This window comes from Drosophila hydei, unplaced genomic scaffold (assembly GCF_003285905.1).
Source record: "Drosophila hydei strain 15085-1641.00,03,60 unplaced genomic scaffold, DhydRS2 tig00000237-arrow-arrow-pilon, whole genome shotgun sequence".
NCBI classification, from domain to species: domain Eukaryota; kingdom Metazoa; phylum Arthropoda; class Insecta; order Diptera; family Drosophilidae; genus Drosophila; species Drosophila hydei.
Window position 1 is genome coordinate 1,901,663 of NW_022045691.1, and position 21,475 is coordinate 1,923,137.

The 21,475-nt window shown below is 42.9% G+C and overlaps 3 protein-coding genes across 19 annotated transcripts in view; all 3 read left to right on the top strand.

Annotated features, from left to right (window-relative positions):
* Positions 1 to 17,803, top strand: part of LOC111596460 (smoothelin-like protein 1) — a 47,484-nt gene extending 29,681 nt beyond the window's left edge. For 12 of the 17 annotated variants that reach the window (XM_023310702.2, XM_023310703.2, XM_023310697.2 and 9 more), the window contains 8 exons: positions 7,173 to 7,316; positions 7,379 to 7,454; positions 8,759 to 9,046; positions 15,341 to 15,433; positions 15,517 to 15,622; positions 16,429 to 16,576; positions 17,390 to 17,541; positions 17,611 to 17,803. In XM_023310702.2, the coding sequence (XP_023166470.2) occupies positions 7,173 to 7,316; positions 7,379 to 7,454; positions 8,759 to 9,046; positions 15,341 to 15,433; positions 15,517 to 15,622; positions 16,429 to 16,576; positions 17,390 to 17,541; positions 17,611 to 17,734 (1,131 nt within the window). In that variant the 3' untranslated portion in view covers positions 17,735 to 17,803. Of the gene's footprint in view, positions 1 to 6,706; positions 6,782 to 7,055; positions 7,107 to 7,172; positions 7,317 to 7,378; positions 7,455 to 7,715; positions 7,775 to 8,758; positions 9,047 to 15,340; positions 15,434 to 15,516; positions 15,623 to 16,428; positions 16,577 to 17,389; positions 17,542 to 17,610 lie in introns of those variants that run through there. The other 5 variants (XM_023310708.2, XM_023310710.2, XM_023310696.2 and 2 more) reach the window with 5 other exon arrangements.
* On the top strand, positions 9,065 to 14,031 carry LOC111596462 (polyglutamine-repeat protein pqn-41-like). The gene has a single exon (XM_023310713.2). It carries the CDS (start codon positions 9,298 to 9,300, stop codon positions 13,450 to 13,452), a length of 4,155 nt encoding a protein of 1,384 aa, XP_023166481.2. The 5' UTR covers positions 9,065 to 9,297; the 3' UTR covers positions 13,453 to 14,031.
* A 1,658-nt stretch (positions 17,804 to 19,461) lies between the features above and the next one.
* On the top strand, positions 19,462 to 21,428 carry LOC111596464 (E3 ubiquitin-protein ligase MARCH11). The gene is made up of 3 exons (XM_023310716.2): positions 19,462 to 20,174; positions 20,637 to 20,852; positions 20,943 to 21,428. The coding sequence occupies exons 1-3, from the start codon at positions 19,704 to 19,706 to the stop codon at positions 21,177 to 21,179; spliced, it is 924 nt and encodes a 307-aa protein (XP_023166484.2). The 5' UTR covers positions 19,462 to 19,703; the 3' UTR covers positions 21,180 to 21,428.
* Positions 21,429 to 21,475: the final 47 nt, after the last annotated feature.

Genomic DNA, 21,475 nt, shown 5'->3' on the forward strand with positions numbered 1-21,475 from the left:
TCTATTTTACATATACCAAATATTATAGATACAAAGTTCTGTAAGCAGTCAAAAAGAGTCTAGAAAATAGAGCAAACTGTTTCAGATACAAATTTCAATAGAAAGATCTGACTGTTATCTAGAAAATATTAAACTCTGAGATGCTTTATCTGATTATCTTATTTAACAAGCTTCAGTTTGCGTTGGCCAAATGCAAAGTATCTTAGTCGACAGATAAAATGTAGTTAAGTGAAAGCATCTCAATCTTATTGGCTGCAAGTCACCTCAAAGTGTTTACAGCTTACTGCAGATACAAAATATCTAAAGATACATATATGTAAGCAACGAAGTATCTACAGCAAAAGTATCTACTTCCAAATAGCAGCAAGCTATAACAGATACATGCATCTAAATGCTGCATACTAAGTATCTATGTGTCATAGTTACAAATAGCTGCAACTTGGCTACAAAGTATCTCAGTCTCCTAATCTAACTAGCTGTGGCAGCTGGCCAGAAAGCCAATCCAAGCGTTGCTCAGTGTTTACAATTTGCCAATTTCTGTGTATCTTTTCTACCAAAAGTGCTTATTAAGCAAATTAGATACACGTATCTAAACGGTGTGCACAAATGTATCTCTTGAATTTAGCAACAAATATCTCAAGCTGATAATTTGGTCTATTATTGATATAAGTATCTACAGAGGATGACGGCAATACCTCATATATAATGAGTACCTATAAGTAGCTGCAAGTTGACAAAAAGTATCTGAATCTTGTATAGAAGTCGTTAGCTGTTAGGTAACCTCAATGTATCTCAGTCTTATCAGTATCTCATATCTATTTGGCGCTTCAAAAGTAGCTCAATCTAAAGAAACACAAATTGTCAGATGCAGATACAATGTATCTCAGTTTTCTAAGTTAATCCAGTAGTATCTCATATCAATTTGGAGCTTTAAATCTCTATGTATCTGATAGATACACTTATCTGCCAGTTGGCTATAATGTATCTGAAGTCTATCCAGCTAGCAATTTCTTTTGTTTTATTAAGAAATGTTAAATGCAATTTGTTTTTATATGATGTTTTGTTGTTTTTGCGCCGTTTTGGTTCATGGTTCGGCTCCGAACCGGTTTTCCTTTAATTGCTTGTGCGAGTCATTCGAGCGCAACATGTTTATAATAATATTTTTTTTTGCAGCTACTGTTTCGCTGTCGTCGCTGGCTTCCTCCAGCCCCATTTCCCCACCATTTCTAGTAAAACAAAAAGAAAAACAAGTAGAAAAAGAAGAAGAAGAAGAAGCAGCAACAGCAGTAGTAGCAGAGGTAATAGTGAGCAAGTGGTTCGTCTATGACTTTGGCTTTGGCTTTGGCTTTGGGCTTTGACTTGACTTTGGCTCTGGCTTCGGCTTTGACTGTGGGAAGCCGGTTTTTCCCGCTTAACTGTTTAGTTAGCAGTCGCAGCCGCCTTTTTCCCAAGCGTGGCAAATCTTTTGCTTTTCTTTACTTCAATTTTTCTTACTTTCCGCCATTTCATAATCGCTGTGCCTCTTCAGCTCTGCCTTTGCGCTCTTCGCATTTTGCATGTCAAAAAAAAAAAAACAAAAAAAAAAAATTTTTTTTCTTTGCTTTTGGACCATGTGTCTAAAAATATGCACCAAATGCCAAATTCACTTCTTATTGTATTTAGTTTTTTTTCGCTGCTACGTTTTTCATGGAAAATTGGAAAATTGAAGGCTTTTGAGTGGGCGTGTGTGTGTGTGTGTGTGCGCCTGCCCAAGGCAAGTTCAGTTTGATATACACTTGCAGAGGGTATTAACAATATGTCACAGAACGCGTAACCCCCAGAGCGGCAGAAAGAGCGAGACAGAAAGCGAGCTCTATATATATACTCTATATATATATGTCTGACTGCTCAGCAACCACAAAAGCAAGTTGACTTGTTTGGTCTGCCTTTTATGTATCTTCGATAGATATTGAAGATTCTAGTCGCACTCATAAAGAGAGCTGAAACTAGATAGATTGATGAAGATATAGATAAGCTTACTGCGACTGTAACATTAACAGTGAGTGACTAACAGTAACAGTGAGTGACTAACAGTAACAGTGACTGACTAACAGTAACAGCTCTGCTAGAAATAGATATACATAGAAATATATCCCTTTATCTATATCTGTTAATTGAAGCTACTGTTACTGTTAGTGTTACAGTCACTGTTAATGTTGCCGTCACTGTTAATGCTACTGCTATTCATATTATTTGCTTAGGTAAATCATAGAACTATAAAATATGCACAAATATCGAAGCTAAGCGACTTCATTAGGCGTCGGAAATCTTTGAAGTTTGCTAAAGCCAATTCGATTGCTGCAAAAATTTTGATTTTCTTTAAGATTTCTAATAAGATAGAATGTGCTTAGCTGATAGAGTGTTAGAGCGTAAAGCTAGAGACTTGGGACTTGAGACTTATTTAACTATGTCCATTGTGGGCGTGGCTAACAGAAGAATTTCAATTACTTTTAGGCTAGTCTTCATCTGTAGATAGAAGATAAGCCGCAGCTTAGCTAGCTTAAGACAAAGTTGTAGAGAGAACATAAAATGAGTGATATGGAATATGTGAAAGTATTCATATAGCAGCTATATAATATATATAGACATGTAACATATGCTTACTTTTGATCAGATATATATATATATATAGTTGTAGATAAATATCTATAGCTCTATTACATCTTATATCTATGAGCTGTTTCTTTCCATAGCCATGCAGCTATTTATTATAATTGTACTTACATATATCTATGGTGTTTCCTCTTTAGATATATTTATATATATTCCAATGAATATATCTATATTTTATATATACTATCTGCAACTTTTTAGCATTGCCTTGGCTCATCATTTAAATGTGTTACATCTCTATTCATAGTTCATCTCTGCTTTGTTTCTGATATTCAATTCATATTTCGATTGAAATTGAAATAGAAATTGAAATTGAAATTGAAATTGAATAGCCAAAGAAATCGCCTTTGGCCTTCCCATTTGCTTGCTCTCACCTTTTGGCTAAATTTAACAGCAATTTCAATTGTTGCCGCTGTTGCTGCTATTTGTTGTTTACTCGGCACTTTGAAAAGCATTAATCATATAGTTGTTGTTGTTGCTGTTGCTGCTGCTGGCGACAGTGTCAAAGCCAATGCAAATAGTTGCCCAATTTGTTGAGCTAGCTGAACAGCAACAACAGCAGCAGCAGCAGCTGCATTCGCTTTGCTCAGTTGAACAGCAGCAGCAGCAACATGCAGCAGCAACAGCAACTCTTTCTCTCCACTTTTTGTTCACTCTTTTTTTAATTGTTTTGTGCCTTTCGGACTGCAATTTCCATTTTGATTTTCATGCTTCGCTGCATGCGATCAAATGCCACGCCCCGTCAACTGCCCCCTGCTTCTTAATGTTGATGGTTGCTGCTGCTGCTGCTGCTGCTAGCAGCAATTTGTTGTGTTACGCTTTGGCGGAATTGCGCCAAATAACTTGGCAAGCCTATTGCCAACAACAACAACAACAACAACAATCAAAGCCACGTCACAGCGGCCAAAATAAATTGCAAATTATTATAAAAAGAATTTTGTGCAGACAAAAAAAAAAAACAACTAAAATTAAATTGAAAAACTAAATGAAAATTTGTTTTATTAAATATAGAAAATACATATTTGTGCCTCAACTGATAAATATATAAATATTTTATATATACATTTTATAATTTATTTATTTATATTTTTCTTTGTCTTCACTTAATGTTTGTTTAATGCTTTTTGCTTTGAAACAAGCAGAAAAAAATGCACTGAGCGAAATGCCAGACAAGTTGTGTTTATTGAAGAAAAAAGCTTGAAGCTATATATATATATATATATATATGTATATCTGTATCTATATATATCTATTTATCTAATTGTTTGGTTCTATGTGAACAAAATGCAGGCGATTCAAATTGAACTGGTTCCATTTTATATTGCGAATTTCTTTACAATTTGATTTGAGATTTCTTCTCAGTTAAAATATATAGCTAATTGCAAGCTACAAGTTGCATATATTACAAGTGAACTAGTTCACTGCCAAACATAGATTTATAAGTTCTTTCTGGACTGTGGGCGAACCAGTTAGTTAGTTCATATGTATATATACATAAATGCATATGAACTAGTTCCGCATCAATATTTATGACTTCCTAATAGCTCAATATTTGTAATTTTGATTATTGAACTAGTTCCAAATGATCTAGACAGATATGTGCACTATTATGAACTAGTTCCGTTATATAAGAATCGATGTACAAAGAGCTAATTAATGATTTTTTATCATTCGATAGAGCCTTTTGAAATTTGTAATTCCATTGAAATCATTTGAAATAGATAAATAGATCAATAGAGAGATAAATAGATACAGATAGATAGCTGATATAGAGATAGATAGAAATATTGATATATAGCTAGATAAATATATAGGCAGGCATAGAGTTAGCTAGATAGATGTATATACAGACAGACAGCTAGAAGGATATTATAGGATATATTGGCACAACATAACTAAATTGATATATCTCAATATATATTTACATAATAACTTCTACTTGATGTTACATCTTGTTTGACCCAATTGTAATACCCTACGCTAGCGTATAGCCCAATAATACACATGTATATATATATATAAATTTAGATATAGTTAAGTAAAACGTTTTTCTTAATGCGTACAATCGAAAATATGAAAACTTCTACCCTTCTCTTTCTCCCACACTCTCTCGCTCTCTCTCTCTCTGACCCGCTCTCTCCCTCTCTCTTTCTGGCCGATTGTGTGTACTGCCCAAATTAATTTCAAGCTAAAAATAGCAACGCGTCTTTCTGCTTTTTTGGTCGGCGTCGCTCTCAACGAATTTCCCCAATTTTCAACTCTCGAAAAAATGTTCTGAAAATTTCTGAAAATATATTCAAAACTGTTGTTGTTGCTGGCGTTGTTATTTTTGAATAATTGTGCTGGCCAAATTTGGTCAAATTTGTTATAAACAAGCGAGCGCAGCATCAAGAGTGTGCCTAAATCCGAGTGATCGACTAGAAGATACGCTGTAAGTGGCAAATTCTCACTCATAGAGAGACTCTGCTGCATAGATAAGTCTCTATATACCCTATATATCATATACCCTATAAATATTATACGCATGATATATATAAAGTGATATATATATATAGTATTTGTGTCTAGCAAAATCGATAAACGTATCCATTCAAATCGATATACCCGCTGCGCTCACAGACTGCTCAATGGGTATCTGGGTATCGAAATGCCTAGACTCGTGCGCTGCTGCTGCGCGTGGGCGTGGCCAAGTTTGTTGTTTCGGAAATCTTGAAAAATACGAAACAAATGAAATTCAATTTTTGAATTATTATTTGATTTTTGATTTTCGCTTTCCAATTTTTTACATTTCTTCTTTGTTTTTTCTTTTCTTATTTTAAATTTCTTTTCGCAAGTCAATTGCGGGCGAACGCTGCGTATACTTAATTAAATTTCCATAATAAATGCATTTGGCCACTCCCTCGCTCTCTCTCTCTCTCTCTCGCTGCCCTACATGATCTAAATGATCTAAAAAAGTTGGATTTCCAATTAGCATAAGAATCGTTTTGGACATTTTGATGGCTCGACTCAGAATGCTTTGCAAATGTCTTCGAAATTAACATGAATAAATAAAAAATACTTTAGCTTAGTTTTTTGGCCCACAGCTCTAAAGAGCTAACAAATTCTGCACAAAAGAGAAGAAAGGTTCTTTGTTAACAACAACAACAAGCAGCACAAGAAGAAGAGCAACAAAGTGCGAACTTTCTTTTAACGCGACCCAGTTCAAGCGTCTGAGCTTTGGATTGTTGCGCCAACTGTGAACTGGGAATTCGGCGATTCGTCTAGGCAGAAGTGAACGTAGTTTTCTTTTTATTACAGCTCTTAAATTCTCATATCTATGCTCTATTTGCATAGCTTAAAGCGGGCGTATTGGCTTTTTGTCACAGCTTGAATTCAGTTTTTGTGTTTTGTTTGTGCAAAGTTTTGCTAAATGAAAGTCGTAGCGGCTCAACGGACGGCCATGCCCAGAGGCAGTGAGCCTTAAAAGAAGGCGTGGCAGTTTGAAAGACCTTGTTTAGCTATTACAGTTTGACAAGCATCTCTGCAGCTCTTTGAATAGCGTATTATGAGCGTGTGCATAGCCGACTCATTTCTTGAGCTTCATTTGACAGCATTTTTGGCGCAATTTAACTCAGTTTGAGAGCCTCATGTCGAGGCCAAGACACGCCCAACGCTGCCCCTCTACAGTTTGAAAGATTTTTCTTAGCTCTTTGCAGTTTGAATAGGGTACTATGCGCCTGGCTATACCCGATTATAGAACTTCATTTGGCAGCATTTTTCACTTGCTTTCGACAGTTTTCAAAGAAATTTTGTATAGGGTATTTGTATAGGGTATTCTGTGTGTGTGCGTGTATACCCGGTGCAGCTTGAGAGCCTTTGATATACTCACTTTACTATCAAAGCGAAGCCATGCCCACTGTCACCACACTCCATAGGCAGAGCATCGTAGACCTTCGCTTAGTTCTTACAGTTTTACAAGCACAGTTTGAACAGCCAACTATACTAAGTATACTAACTGGCTGTACCTGTCCTAAGCTTTTCCGTTACTTTGTTGTTTATCAGCATCAATTCGTTTGCTTTGCCCGTGGCCATGCGGCGTATGCGCAATAATTCGTTGTATGTGACTGTGGCTGCATTACGCATACGCCAGGTATGCTGGCAGCATACATTGTTGACGTTGGCTCGAGCCCATTGGACGGAAGCGAATCAATAGCCATGGCTAAGGACGACAGCAAATTGTGCTTCGATTTCGTTGCTGCCTTATTCGCGATCTCTCTCTCTCTCTCTCTCTCTCTCTTTCTGTCTGTTTCTCTTATCATTCGGTTCGATCAGGGCAAAACTTGTTCTGGTTTTTTGCTAAATATTTGGCTGGCGTTGCCGGCGTATGCGCTCATCGGCTTTATTTAGCCAAATAAACAGCTGGCGTTTCGCTTTTCTCGCCGTCGTCTGTGGGCGTCAGCGAACCAAATTTTCCGGTTGATAAACAAAAAAAAAAACACGAAATGGAAAAGCAGCAAATCAATTGCCTTTGCTCGTTTCAGGTGAAAACAACGCAGCAACAGCGCAGCAGCAGCAGCAGCAGCGGCGGCGGCGGCACACGAAAGACAACAACATCCTCAGCACCAGTTACACGCACAACTTGTGACATCGAGGAAATTTGGGACGAGCAATTACTTAGGCAATTGGTAAGTGCCGTGCCACGAGGCACCTCAAGCTGCGCTTCCTAAATTCCGTTTCTTGCACTCAGCTGGAACAGGCGTCCACGTACGAGGAGCGTCGCAAGATCCGTGCACGTTTACGCGAACTTATGGCGGAACGCGAAGGTAAGTCAAGCGCACGCGCTCTCCCCCGCTCTCTCTCTCTCTCACTCTAACCACAGCAAATGCCAGCACTAACCAAGAGAAGTTTTGGCAAAGCAAAGTAAAGATCAACAAAAATATTTAATTATTAGTTAAGCGGTTTCTCTCTCTCTCTCTCTCTCTCTGTCTCTCTCTCTCTCTCTTTCACTCTCTAACTACCATTCTCTCTCTCTCTCTCTCGTCTATCTAGCGTTCTGATTGCGTTTCTGTATTTGTATCTTGTAGATATGCAAAACAGCGCATACTCGTAGCTAGCCTAAAGTTATTCAATTAGCACAGTTCAGGTATTGCCAATGAATTCGTTTCATTCTGTTGCATCCGTCATCATTCATTCATTCATCAAGTTCTGTGTCTTCTCGTTATTCATTTATTTATAATTTTGTTGCCGTTCTCGTTCTCGTTCTCCTTACTCGTTGTACTCTCTTTCAATACTCGTTTGCTGTTTAACTTGCCGAAGTTTCTCACTCGTTCTATCGCTCAATGTCTACTCGCCAAACCCAAAGCTCGTTGAGCGCTGAGCGCTTACTCGTTGTTCGTTAACGATTATTCGTAACTTCCACTCGCTCAATGCTTACTCGTTCACATGCCAAGCACTTACTCGTTACGAATGGTAAACTTTGTTCAACATTTACTCGTTATATGAGAACTCGTTACTCGCTATGTCCTAGCTTACTCGTTACTCTGCAACGTTCACTCGTTGCAATATTTACGAGTCATGTTTGAACTCGTTCAACGCTCAACGTTGCCACGTTCTATTTGAAGCTTTCAACGTGCGTTTATTCGCTCAACTTGTTCACTCGCTGAAAGCTTACTCGTTGCGCTTTAACTCGTTGAAAGCTCACTCAACATTTACTCGTTGCCCGCTCACTCTCGCTGTCAATTGTCACTCGTCCAAGCACATTTTGCTCGTTGTTTCTTGTTCTTTTGTTACTTTGTCTCGCCAAGGGCCCAGTCTGAGCCTAGAAACCTGCTCCCTCTCTCTCTCTCTCGCTCTCTCTCACTCTCACACGCACTCGTTGCTTTTGTGAACGAGTTGAACAGATGAACGCGACAGAGTTCTGTTATTCAGTTTCGAACGCATTGCTTATTGTGTCCCCGCCGTTTCCGTTACTCGTTGTGTTTTCTGCTCTCTCTTTATGACAAAAATATATACATAAATATCTCTCTCTCTCTCTCTCTTTATCTCTCTCTCTCTCTCTCTTTCACACTCATGCACACATTCTTAATTTTCATGCAAATATTCGTTTCGATCGCGCGCCGGTTCGTAGAGCAAAAAGTTGTTAAGGCAGGCGGAGAAAACTCCGCTGGCAAAGCAGCGGAAGAAGAGAGCAGCGCCAGCGAATATGAGGAGATAATTGAGGAGGTAACTGACGACAGCAGCGACGAGGAGGAGCAGCCACAGCAGCAGAAGCCAGAGAAGGAGAAGGAAAAGGAAAAGGAGAAGGAAAAGGAGAAGGAAAAGGAAAAGGAAAAGCCAACCAAGGAGATTGAACAAAAGTTGGCCAAAGTTGAGCTCAGCAAGCAGCAGCCGTTGGTGCAAGTGGATGGGGCACAGGGTGAGTCCCTGCCAGAGCCACAGAAACAGTTACAGTCACAGTTACAATCACAGTCACAGTCACAGTCACAGTCACAGTCACAGTCCCAGTCAGCAGCTGGAGCAGCTATAGAAACAACAGCAAATAGTCATAGCGTTAGCAGTAGAAAAACGATTAATAATAGCCTTAGCAGTAGCCAGAAGTTAGCAAAGACCAAAGACACGACTCAAGCGAACGATAGGAAAGAGGCAGCTGCTGTGCAGTCCGGGAACATGAAGCGCTTGAGTGTGCCGCCCAAGGAGGATTCGGGCACGGAGAGCGGCGAGGATTTGCGGCTGTTGGCGGCGGGCTTGCGCGATACGCTGCAGCAGCGCAGCAGCAGCAGCGACGCGAATCGCGGCCTGCTCGATGAGGTCACCGATGCGCTCAGCCGGCTCGAGTGTAGCCTGAAGCTGGGCCAGGAGCTGGCCGTCGATGGCAGCCAGCGGCAGGCGCTGCTGGCGCTCATCGCGCGCCTGCAGAGCGGTCTCAGTGCACCCGAAAAGCTGGCCAACGATGCGAGCCACGCTGCCGCGGAGCACACTGACTCGGCGGGCCACGCGGACGCCGAGCAGCAGTCGGGGGGCAGGCAGCGCTTCGCCAAGCGACGCCAACGCAACAATCGCCACACGGTGGGCGTCAGTCGCGAGGAGCTGGCCGACGCACGGCGCTACATGGAGGACATGTTGCTGCTGGAACAGCAGCGACAGCTGCCCCTCAGTCAGCAGCTGCCGCTGGAACGCAACGCCAGCTCGAGCGCCATAGTCGGCGCGCCCAGCACTCAGCTCTACAGACCCAATCAGTTTGTGCCCAAGGCGCAGCTCAGGCCGGGCACTGCCAATCGACGTCCGCTCTCGGGCGATTATGCTGTTAGCTTTGCCAGCTATGCAGCTGCAGAAACAGCTCAGCCGCGCTTCAATGCCAACAACAGCAGCGGCAGCGGCAACGGCAACGGCAGCGGCAACGGCAGCAGCAAGAAGCAGCTGATGAAACGCGCCAATACCATCGACATACCCAAGCTGAAGATGAACTATGATGGCGATAGCGACTCGGAGCTGGAGCAGCAGCAGCTGCAGCAGCAGCAGCAGCAACACCAGCCGGGCCTGAAACGTGCCGTGCAGGTGAGCGTGAAGCGACGTGTGCAGCATGTGGTGCCGCCGTTTGAGCCCAAAACCGAGAACGATCACAAATTCCTCGCCTTCATCAATAAGCAGAGCCACCAGGGCGGCCTGGGCTGGGCGGGCGCACGGTCCGTGTCCAACTGGACGCACAAGTTTGGCAACATCAAGCACACGTTCGAGACGGGCGCAGCGGCAACGGCAACCAAAGGCAAGCCGCCGCAGCCGCCCAATCATCATCATCAGTTGCAGCAGCAGCAACAGCAGCAGCAGCAGCAGCAGCAGCAACAATTGCTGCTGGAACGTCAGCGTCGTCAAGAGCTGGAACGTCAGCTGCGCCTCGAGCAGGAGGCGCGCTACGAGCGTGAACAGCGCGCGCGGCTGGAGCGTGAGTACTATGAGCAGCAGCAGCAGCGGCAGCAGCTCGAGCGACAGCAGCAACTCGAGCGGCAGCGACTGCAGCAGGAGCAGCTGGAGCGACAGCGGCGGCAGGAAATGGAGCTGCGCATGCAGCAGCAAAGGGAGCGTGAACGTGACCGAGAACGTGAGCAACAGCAGGCAGCAGCAGCAGCAGCAGCAGCAGCTCAAGCAGCAACAGTTGCTGCGGACACTCCCCTTAATCAGTTCATACACGCGCCGCAATCTGTGTTTCGACCCATTGATCTAGGTCAGCCGCCAGCTGGCAATATCTACAAGCCCATAGCGCAGAAGCCGAGCAGCTGGCAGCCGACAGCAACAGTTGCTGCTAGCAAGGCAGCACAGCAGCCGCAGCTGCAGCAGCAACACCTGCAGCCACGTCCTAGCTACAGCAATACGCCCTCGCCCGCCTCCACCTCGCCCATTGGACTGCCCTGGCTGGCCAAGCCGCGTGTGGATAACAGCGACTTCAAGCGCAAGGCGCACCACTTTGAGGAGCGTTCGCTGCGCGATCAACTCGAACAGCAGCAGCAGCAACCACCGAGCGTTTTCGTGCAGCGTCACAATTCGCTGCGTTCGAAGGCGCCGCCAGCAACGCTTAGTGAATTCAAGAAGCGACCCTCGCTGCCCAATGCCATGCAGCCAGAGCTGGAGCTGTATGCGAACAGAAATCATGCAGCAGTTGCTGCTGCTGCTACAGCTGCACCGCCGCCTCCGACGAATATCTCCTTTACCTATGCGGACTATGCGCCCGTGCGTCGGACTGCCACAAATCTGGCCAATTATCGCAGTCAGCCGTGCTTGAGCAGCGCCATTGAGCCGCTGACGAATCCGCTGGCTGCACCACTTGTGCTGACCAATGCGAATCCCACCTATTTGCCCACGCGCTTCGATTATGCCAGCCCAGTGGATAGCCCCACCAGCTGCCTGACCGCGCCCGCCATGACCGACAACACGGACGATGATCTCGACTTGGATTCGGATCATAATATGCATGAGTATCGTGCCGAGATCAAGGTGATGCGTAAGCCACGCAGCCAAACGGCTGTCACAGTGGCCGGACGTCGCACCACCCACGTCAGCGACGACGAGGTCTATGGCCGGAATTCGCGCGCAGCCAAATCTTTGCTGCACACAATGAAGCAGCTGGGCGGTGGGCCGGGTCAAGCTCCGAATCAGAGTTACGTTAAGCCAACCAACACACGCGCACCGCTGCCGATGCAACCACTGAGCGCGCCCAGCTCACCCAGCAAGCCGTCGGGCTGCCTGTCGCCCGATGGACGCATGTACCAAGCACCGCTGGTGGAACCACTTTTTCCGCAGCTCAACAGCTACGAGTCGAATCGTCAGCCGCAATATGCCAAGGCAGCACCACCTCCACAGCAGTCCAGCTACATGGGCGAGACACAGACGAGCTATGTGGTTACCTATCCGCTGGAGGACTCAGCGGATGAGCAGGAGTCAAGCGTTAGCTTAAGACGTTCCAGGCGCACCTCCGAGCACTCAACGGCCAGCAGCAATTTATCGCTAACCTCGCCACATACCAGCTGGACAGCAAATCCTATGCATGCACCACCAAATGCACCACCGCCCGTTGATCGCAGCACCAAGCCACAGCTGGCACCAAAGCCGCAGCCGCAGCCGCAGCCGCAGCCACAACCACCGACACCGACGCAGCCACAGGCACAGCCCCAGGCACGTCCGCGCCTGAGCGTGCGCAGTCACACGATCAGCGAGTCGAGCTATCAGAGCAGCAATGTACAGCAGCAACAGTTGCTGCGGGAACAGCAACAGCAACAGCTGCAGCAGCAGCAGCAACAACAATTGCTCGAGCTGCGACGCAAGAGCATGGGCAATGTGCTTGAATACAAGTCCTCGGCGCCCGCTGATACGCCGGATATCGTGAAGTCGTCGCTGCCCAAGGAGAATGCACCACTCTTGAAGAAATTCGGGCCACCACAGCGACATCATTATGTGCCCAATGCATACCAGAGCCCGCAGCTGAACAAGCGCATGAGCAGCAGCACCAGCCACATCAGCAACATGAGCACCACCACCAGCAGCAGCAGCAGCAGCTACATGCCACAGCAGCTGACAACCAGCAAGCCAGTGATTGTGGAAACGCCAGCAACACCGCAGCCGACAGCAACTGTTGCTGCTGCTGCAGAGCCAGCGCCCGAGGATCAAATACCGCGAAATATTGTCTTCAATAATGTGAGCGCGTTCAGTTCGCTCAATCGACGCACTCAGGAGGAGGAAATCCACCAGCAGCAGCAATTCAATGGTGGCTCGCGCTTGAATCGTCTAAGCAAATGTGATTCCTGGCATCAGATATGCCAGCAGCAACAGCAGCTGCAGCAGCTGCCGCCGCAACAGCAACAATTGCCCACGTCGCCAGGCGAGCTGCGACGCACAAAGTCCGGCCATTCGCTGTCCGTGCCGAAGCTCTACGAAGCGGGCATTAACAAGGAGCAGTTGGGTGAAAAGCAGCGAACTGTCGCGGCTTATTTCTCCGGCCAAAAGTCGCCGCAGCTGGAGGAGCTGCGCACCACAGCAGCGACAACAACCACCGTGCAGCGCAAGTCCGCCATCAATCGAACGAAAACAAGCGAAAAACTTTCAGCGGCACGCAAATCGCTCAGCTCACTCAATTCCAGCTCGAATGGTAATGTCTCCACAGCTGGCTTGGGTCTGTCTCTCAATCTGATGCGCGGTGGTGCAGCGGTTTCTGGTGGTGCTGGCGGTTCTATTGGCCTAAGTCGTAGTGCCACAATGCCGCATATAGCGCATCTCAATTTGCTGGATGAAAGCAATGTGGAGGATGCGTTCGAGCAGCTAATGCTGGGCGCTTAGTGCCTACATGTACTCCATGATCGATAAATGTATCGATAATTCGATAACTTGTTTAATTGACACACATACAGAGACACAGACAGCAGCCATTCCAGTTTGAGCCACCCAGCGAGACGCAACTGGACACAACAAACGACACACACACACAGACACACCCACACACACACACACTTACACACAGACAGAGTAAGTCGGACTGTTACTGTACTGATTAACATTTATCGATAACTGTTCAATTTGAGCGTAGACTTAGGCTTTTTGTTTTTTTTTTATGCAACGTACCAGTCCATTTCTAGTCATGTTTCAATTCCATTTCGTTTCCACATTTGCGACGAGTCTGTTGAGTTAGCTGGAGGGACCACATCAGGGGTTTTTCTTTTGCTTCTCATCACACGCACACACACACACACACACATATCAACACCAACACACACCAACACGCACACACACACATAGAGTCAAAGCCCTTAGCCTAGCTGCCCAACAACTGAAAAACAAAATATATCGATCATTTATCGATATCAAATATATATATACGTGAAGCCGCTCTACTACGCCGAAGACAAATTTCAAGCGTTACGATTTGTGAGTGATCAAAAAAAAATACAAACATCAACTGTACAGCGTTGCCACCTTGTTGTTGTTGCTGTTGTTTCTTTTACCAGCGCGTTCCATGTACTACCATACTGCTACATTTCGCCAGCCTAACTGCATATACATAGATATATATATATATATATATATATATATATATATATATATATATATATATCATATATTTATATATATTTTTTTGCCTGCCCCCTTAGCCCTACCCCTAAAGCATACACAACTGTACAAAAGTTAGCTAGAGCTTTAAACGTTTTACTTCCGTTTCATTCCGTTACGTTTCGTTCCGTTGGCTGGTTGGTTATGAAAAAATATACATTTCACACACATACACACATATATACACACAAACACACAAAAAAAATCCCATGTTGTTCCTCCACTCTCTCTCTCTCTCTCACTCACTTAGTCTTTTTTTGTATATATTTTTTATTCCCGTCCACCCACCTTTTTTAGCGTTCTTATTTACCGTTTCATCCATCATAAAAAAATCGACATGTTTTTTGATTAGCTGCCCAGTTAGCTGTGCTGGCTCTTGATATTTTTGTGTTCCATTCCATTTGTTTGTTCGCATGTTGGTTCGTATTTTTGTATTTTGTATATAAAGAGTATTTTGCATGTCGTAGTTATTAAGTTTCTTGAGTTTTGAGAGCGCTGCAAGCAAACAGCACCACCAACAGCAGCCGCAGCACCACCAGCGACTCCACCAACAGACACCAACCACCAAATCGCCAACGGCCACGACTCATTTTCCGTTTCGTTTCGTTTCTATTCTATTTTTTTGTGTATAATTGTTGTTGTTATTTTGGAACGCGCGGCATGGAACAGCCGCTTGTGTGTGTGTTCCTTTGCCATACGTTGCGCTGCAAGATTTCTAATGCCATTTTTTTATATTTTACTCTACTTTTTATAGCCGCTGACTAAAAATTGTAAAAAAAACGAAAATATTTGAAGTTTTTGCTAATTTTCTACGTATTTCGTTTCGTGTATCGCATAAATATTGTTGCCTGCTCTTAGACTAGTCAAGATACAAAAAAAAAAAAAGAAAACAAATTTATTGAAATATGTAAAAAGTATATGAATAATATTATTAAACTATCTAACACTATTTTTTCCCTCTTTAAACAGTTTTTCAATAACTTTTTTTAACTCACCTAATTGCTGTTGATGATTTGTATTTATTGTGTGTGCATGCCAGTTGACTAATTGTTGTAATTATCTCTTCTTTTCTTCTCAATTTGCCTCTCAAACAAACAAACAAACACCTTTCGCCATGCAGCACAACACAAGCAACAAAGCTCAACGACCAGCGAACGCACCGAGACGAAATCAAAAGATGGCGGCGCAATTGTCACCACAACAACAACAAAAGGTAATCGTACTTGTCTATCGATAGCAAAACGTGCGAGAAATGTACTAAATTTGCCCAAAAACTATTCATTTGTCCAATCGCAGTTACCACACGCACTGTGAGCGGCAGCGCTGCCAACAACAAGAACATTTCGCCGCTGGCCAAATTCAAGCAGCTCGATAAGGCTGCCCAGCAGCAGCAGGCTCAAAAGTAAGTAATCAAATTACTTTAATAAAATCAAACACTATATATATAAATAGACAAACTGTAAAAGAAATGCAAGCGATAAGATGTGAAGGCAAATTTATAAAGTCGTTTGCCAGCACCATTTTCGAATGCTAATTTAACAGTTTGTTTGCATTTCTTTTGCACACACACACGCATACATTTTTGGTTCAGGATCACACACTCACACCTACAAACACGTATTCACTCACTCACTAGTTTCGCCTTATATATTTATGCCCATTTTCTGGTGTTGGTTAACGGCATTTAAATGTCACTTGTGTCTAGGTTTACTTTTTTAGGTGAATTGTAAATTGTTGCTAAATACGTGCATATGTATCTATGTGTGCAAATGTATTTATTCTGTCCTGCTCTAGCCTATTGGCCCTGTGCACACAGAACCTTACCACGTTTGTCTCTGTCTCTTTTGATCCCTTTCTGTTTCTCTTTTTCCCACACTGTCTCTCTCTCTCTCTCTTAGTCTGTTACACTACCTTTTGCACCTGTCGTAGCTCCAAGTACACACACAATAAAGTACCGTTAAACACTTAATAACTGAGTAATATTAACAATTTGGTATTTCCCGCTAACCAAAATATCCTATCCAACAAACACACACACACACACGCACACTGACACACATACACTCACGAGCTAAACAATTCGAACACCCCAAAAAAAACCCCACATACAAAAGTACAAAAAAAAAAGTTTAAAAAAAATTATAAATAAATTGTGTGAGTTTCGCTAAAACGTCTGCCCCCTTCTCCAACCTTGACTCATTTGTTCAGATCATCTCCAACAACAAGCACACCCACGACCCCCGGCGGTTCAGCACAACCGTTATTCAAATTTACCGATCCGGCATTAAATGCGCGCGCCGCCACTGTCAAGGATCAACTTCTGCAGTGGTGTCAGCACAAAACGCAGGAATATGAGGTATCCAAAACCTAAAAAAAAAACACAAAAAATAAAATTTAATCAAAAAATACCAATAAGATTAAAATAGCCAAACGCAAACGCAAAGCCTCAGCCATTAAAATAGTTCGATATATTTGTTACCTTTCTTATTTTCTTTTTTTTTTGCATCTTGACTTATTAGATTTTTTTTGTATTTGTATTTGTTATTTACCGCTGTTCGTTTTCATTTAGATATATATTGCAAATAATGTTTAACACAAAATCGCTAATCGCTAAATCAAATAACCTAAAAAATACCAAAAGAAAACCAAAAAGAAAAAAGCTAGATACAAGAAAAGCGCAAATACAAAAACTAAACACTGCTTAAACGCTGGCTGAGCTGCTGTGCGCCACTCATCTATACACATGCATACACACACACAAACACACACACAAACACACACACATACACACATACACAAATACACACAGACAGCTGTAAGCGCCGCCGACTTGGCTAAACGCGGCGAATTTGAAGTGAAAGAGGAAGCAGCGTTCAAAAAGCAGATGTGCAACGCTTGACTCCTTGCCATTAAAGTAACTGTAAACGTTACTTTCGTACACCTGCTTATACTATTATTATTATTTAACTTAATTGTTGCTGTTGTTGTTGTCGTTGCTGCTTTTTGGGGCTGGAGCTTACAACAACTATTTGCTTAATTGCTGCTGCTGCTGCTGCCGATAATAATAATAAAAAAGAAAAACAAAAACGAATAGCTGCTCTGCCTGCCCAAGCTAGAAATGAAATTTTAAAATCGCATACTGATCATAATTGATACTTATTATTCACAGAACGTCCAAATAAGCAACTTTAGCTCGAGCTGGTCCGACGGCTTGGCCTTTTGTGCGCTGATACATCATTTCTTGCCAGATGCATTTGACTACAGTCAACTAACCAAACAAACTCGCAAACACAACTTTGAGCTGGCCTTTAGCGTAGCTGAGTAAGTATGCGTACACTTCTGTTAACGTCTATCGATATATATCGTCTTCTCTGTTAATTTCGTGTGCAGCGAAAAAGCTGGCATTGCGCCTTTGCTGGATGTGGAAGATATGGTTGAGATGAGTCGACCCGATTGGAAATGTGTCTTTGTCTATGTACAGAGCATCTATCGTCGTTTTCGCAACTGCCAGTAAAATCAGCAAACAACAACAGTAGCAGCATCAGCAGCAGCAGCTAAAGGGCAAACCAACTATTCATTAAATTTTAAGCCACAATTTAACCCAAAACAAAAGCAAATGCAAATTTGATTATTGTAAACAACATTTATTTGGCATTTCGCATCCTATATATAATAACAATAATACCGCTATATACCCTATAATATATATATTCATATATAAATATATATATATATATATATATATATATATATATATATATATATATATATATATATATATATATATATATATATTAACACAAATGGCAGGCTCGTCGCATTGAACAGCAGCAAAAGGACATTTGTACGTTTTTTGTGTTTTTTTTTGCTTTTACTTTTTCTTTTTTTTTCATTGAATTTTTTGATTACTATTATTATTATTATTATAATTATTATTATTATTTGTTATTGAAAACTTTAAAACAAAACTTATGCAATAATTGTTGAATTTTTTTTGTCATAATATTAATTATATAAAAAAGAAGAAGATAAATATGATGGATACTAACACCCGCTGAACTATGCAAGCAAACTCGGACTATTTCGAAATTTTTTATTGAATTAATGTTGATGTAAATCCTCTTAAAATACTACGACCCAAACCTTGGGCGCGCGTAGCAACCTTACGAACTATTTACTAACTGGCAACAGCGGCAAGCGATATCAACATAAATATATAATTTATATAAACTGTATCTACAGCTAATATTAACATTGAAGAACAACAAAAAAAGAACAAGAATAAACAAAAAAAAAAAGAACAAAAAAAGAAATTTTAGTAATTTGTGTTTTGTTTTATGCTGGAATGAGTAAAAAACGTAGGCAAACGCACAGCTTGGCAACCCTATACAAATAATGTACTCGATACTTCACTCAGTGTAAGTTCAAAATTTACGAAGTTAACTGACTAATAATGCGATCAAAACTAATAAAATGAGTAATGTTTGGGCTTGTGCTTAACAAATATAGAATTTTGTAAGTTTATGATGGATAAGTGAGGTTAAATTGAACAGCTTTAAATGTTAGTGAGGTAAGAGCAAATAAATGAGCTAGTTCTTACTAAAAAGCATGATTGATTAATGAAGTGAGAGAGATGTACTCAAAAATTAAATGTTTGTGTGATAGATGAGATTATGATCATCACAAATGTAAATAGTTAGGTTATGGTGAGAAGCATGAGATGATCAGTGAGCTGACATTGTAAGGGAAGTATTGTTTTTGAGGTTATGGTGGCCAATATGTGTAATTAGTAACTGAACTTATCAAATTATAGAGATTTAGCGTAGAGCATGCTAAATTATTTAGCTTATGATGAAGAACCTTCCATGCTAGTGGAGTTAAGATCAAAAACCAGCATAATTATTGATCTGATGATGATCAAAAAAATGGTGATATGGCGAAAAACATGGCTTTATAGTAATAAGTGTGTAGAATTATTGAGGTTATGTTGAACATCGCGCCATAAAAGTAAGGTTATGTTGCAGCATACGAGAGCAGAAAGCGAAAAGCAGTAGAAGGTTCCATTGAAAGTATATATATGAAAACCTAATACTTGTATTAACTATGTGTAAATATAGATAATACAAATTTGAGGTTAAGTCATATAAAACTGTACGGTAAACTGAGCTTATGCCAGTTACATGGAAACGTACATGGAGCGGATGAACTATGGAGCTCAGTTGGCTTGCAGGCAGCTGTCAGATTGAATTTATAGCCGAGGCCTATCGAATCGAGGCTCAGATATGCTGTGAAAGTCGAGCGTTAAGTTTTGTGTAAAATGTCCAAACAAAATTACGTGTGAAATTCGTGCATCAAAATTTAGTTCGTTACGCGCACATAAAGTCTTTACATAAACCCACAACAAACACGCTTTCCTAACCCCAGCCAGGGTAACTGCAGAGGGCAGCGGTGTCTGTTGCGCATTCATTGAAGGGGCCAGACACATGGCACAGCAGCACGAGGAGCAGCAGCAGCAGCGGGAGCAGCAGCAGCAGCGGCAGGAGCAGCATCCTCAGCAGCAGCCACCGCTATCGGAGGCGACTGCTTTAACGCTATTGAATAGCGTTGTGGCTGGCGTTGCCACGCCCCCCGTTTTGGACATGCCCGCGATGGGGTCGGGGGCATTGGAAGCTATTGAGACGGGTGGCACTAGTGGCGCTGCCAGCGGGTCAGCCGGGGGCGGTGGAGCTGGTGGGGGAGTCGACGGTGTCGATGGCGGCGGTGGCACTGGTAGTGACGGTGGCGTTGTGGCCACACAACTGGGGGTCGTGCTGCCAACGGGATCGGGACCGGGTCAGGCAAGTCTGGATAGCGTCCATTCGGCAAATGAATTCGGTAATTCATGTCGCATCTGTCGCTGGAATCGGAGCGACATGGAGATCATAAATTGTCCGTGCAAATGCAAGGGCAGTGTGGTAAGTTGAAGGAGACAGAAGAGAGAGAGAGGGGGAGAGAGAGATAGGGGTCGAGCTGAGAGGGAGAGAAAGAAGTGAGGGAGAGAGAGACCTGGAAAGACAGGATGAAAGGTTAAGAGGTAAGATGGGAAGGAAGTGCTAAGTGGGAAGAGGAAAGGGGTAGAAGACTAGGGACAAAATAAGAGATAGATAGGGAAGACGAAAGAAGGAAAGGAGAGAGAGCAGAAGGGAAAGAAAGAGGCAAAAAAGCGAAGAGTGAGTGAAGAGAGAGGTCACGTCCTTTGAAAAATTAGTGATGGAGGAAGAAGAGGGGGAGGGAGAGAGGGAGGGATGGAGGGATTGCTGGAGAGTAATAGAGAGCGGCATAGAAGTAGAATGGGAAAGTGGGGCGGAGTGAAGGAATGCGAGATTTGTTGTGTGCTTTGCCATTTTTTAACTACTCGCCGTCCTTACCGCAACCAGGGCTACATACATCTGAAGTGCTTGAAACGATGGATCATGCATCGTCACGACAATCGGTGCGAGATTTGTAACGCACCCTACAATATAACTGCGGATCGAGCGAGCCTCAAGCAAATGATGCGCGCGTTCTGCTGCGGTCGCTGCTGCGGCATGATTGTGAAGCATGTGCTGTTCAGTGCCTCGCTAATGCCGCTCGCCCATGTCATACTGCAGCAGGTGAGCGAGTGCAGACAATTGCATCTAATTGGACGCCAATTGGTTGTGGATACGATCGAGGCTTATCTGCGATTCTTTACTTGTGTACAGGTGCTGCATTGCATGGATAATTTGAATCAGGGCAGCACTGAGCAGCTAACGGTACAGGAGGTGTTTGTCGCATCCTGTGCGCTGCTCACGTCCAGCGCTCTCTTCTTTCATTTCTTTGAATTTGTGACGACTCGCTTCCTGCTCATACGCAACATTTTGCGCCATTGGTGGATGTTTGGCAGCACCAACGATTTTGGGCTCGTCGAGGTTGAAGACGATTCATTTGACCTGTTCTGAGATAGCCCAACCGCAAGCGGACAACGCGGGCAGGCTATCAGACAAGCAGGCAGGCCAACAGGTAAACGCCTAATATTTGGAATGCACAAATTAAAAAAAATAGATGGAGAGATTGCCTATCAAAAATGCTTAGGCTATTTAAATTAATTCTACTCCCTCAGTTTATTCAAACTATTTAGAAAATACATCTAAATTGTCAAGTTTATTAATAAAACAAGATACTTGCATTACGGCATTCAATTGAAAAAAAAAACCGATCGCAATGTAATCGAAAGTTGTGGCATTCAAAATTCGAT

Coding starts and splice junctions, on each gene's coding strand:
- LOC111596462 (XM_023310713.2), top strand. CDS start 9,298: ATGAAGCGCTTGAGTGTGCCGCCCAAGGAGGATTCGGGCACGGAGAGC.
- LOC111596464 (XM_023310716.2), top strand. CDS start 19,704: ATGGCACAGCAGCACGAGGAGCAGCAGCAGCAGCGGGAGCAGCAGCAG. Junction 20,175..20,636: donor GCAAATGCAAGGGCAGTGTG/GTAAGTTGAAGG, acceptor TACCGCAACCAG/GGCTACATACATCTGAAGTG. Junction 20,853..20,942: donor CCCATGTCATACTGCAGCAG/GTGAGCGAGTGC, acceptor ACTTGTGTACAG/GTGCTGCATTGCATGGATAA.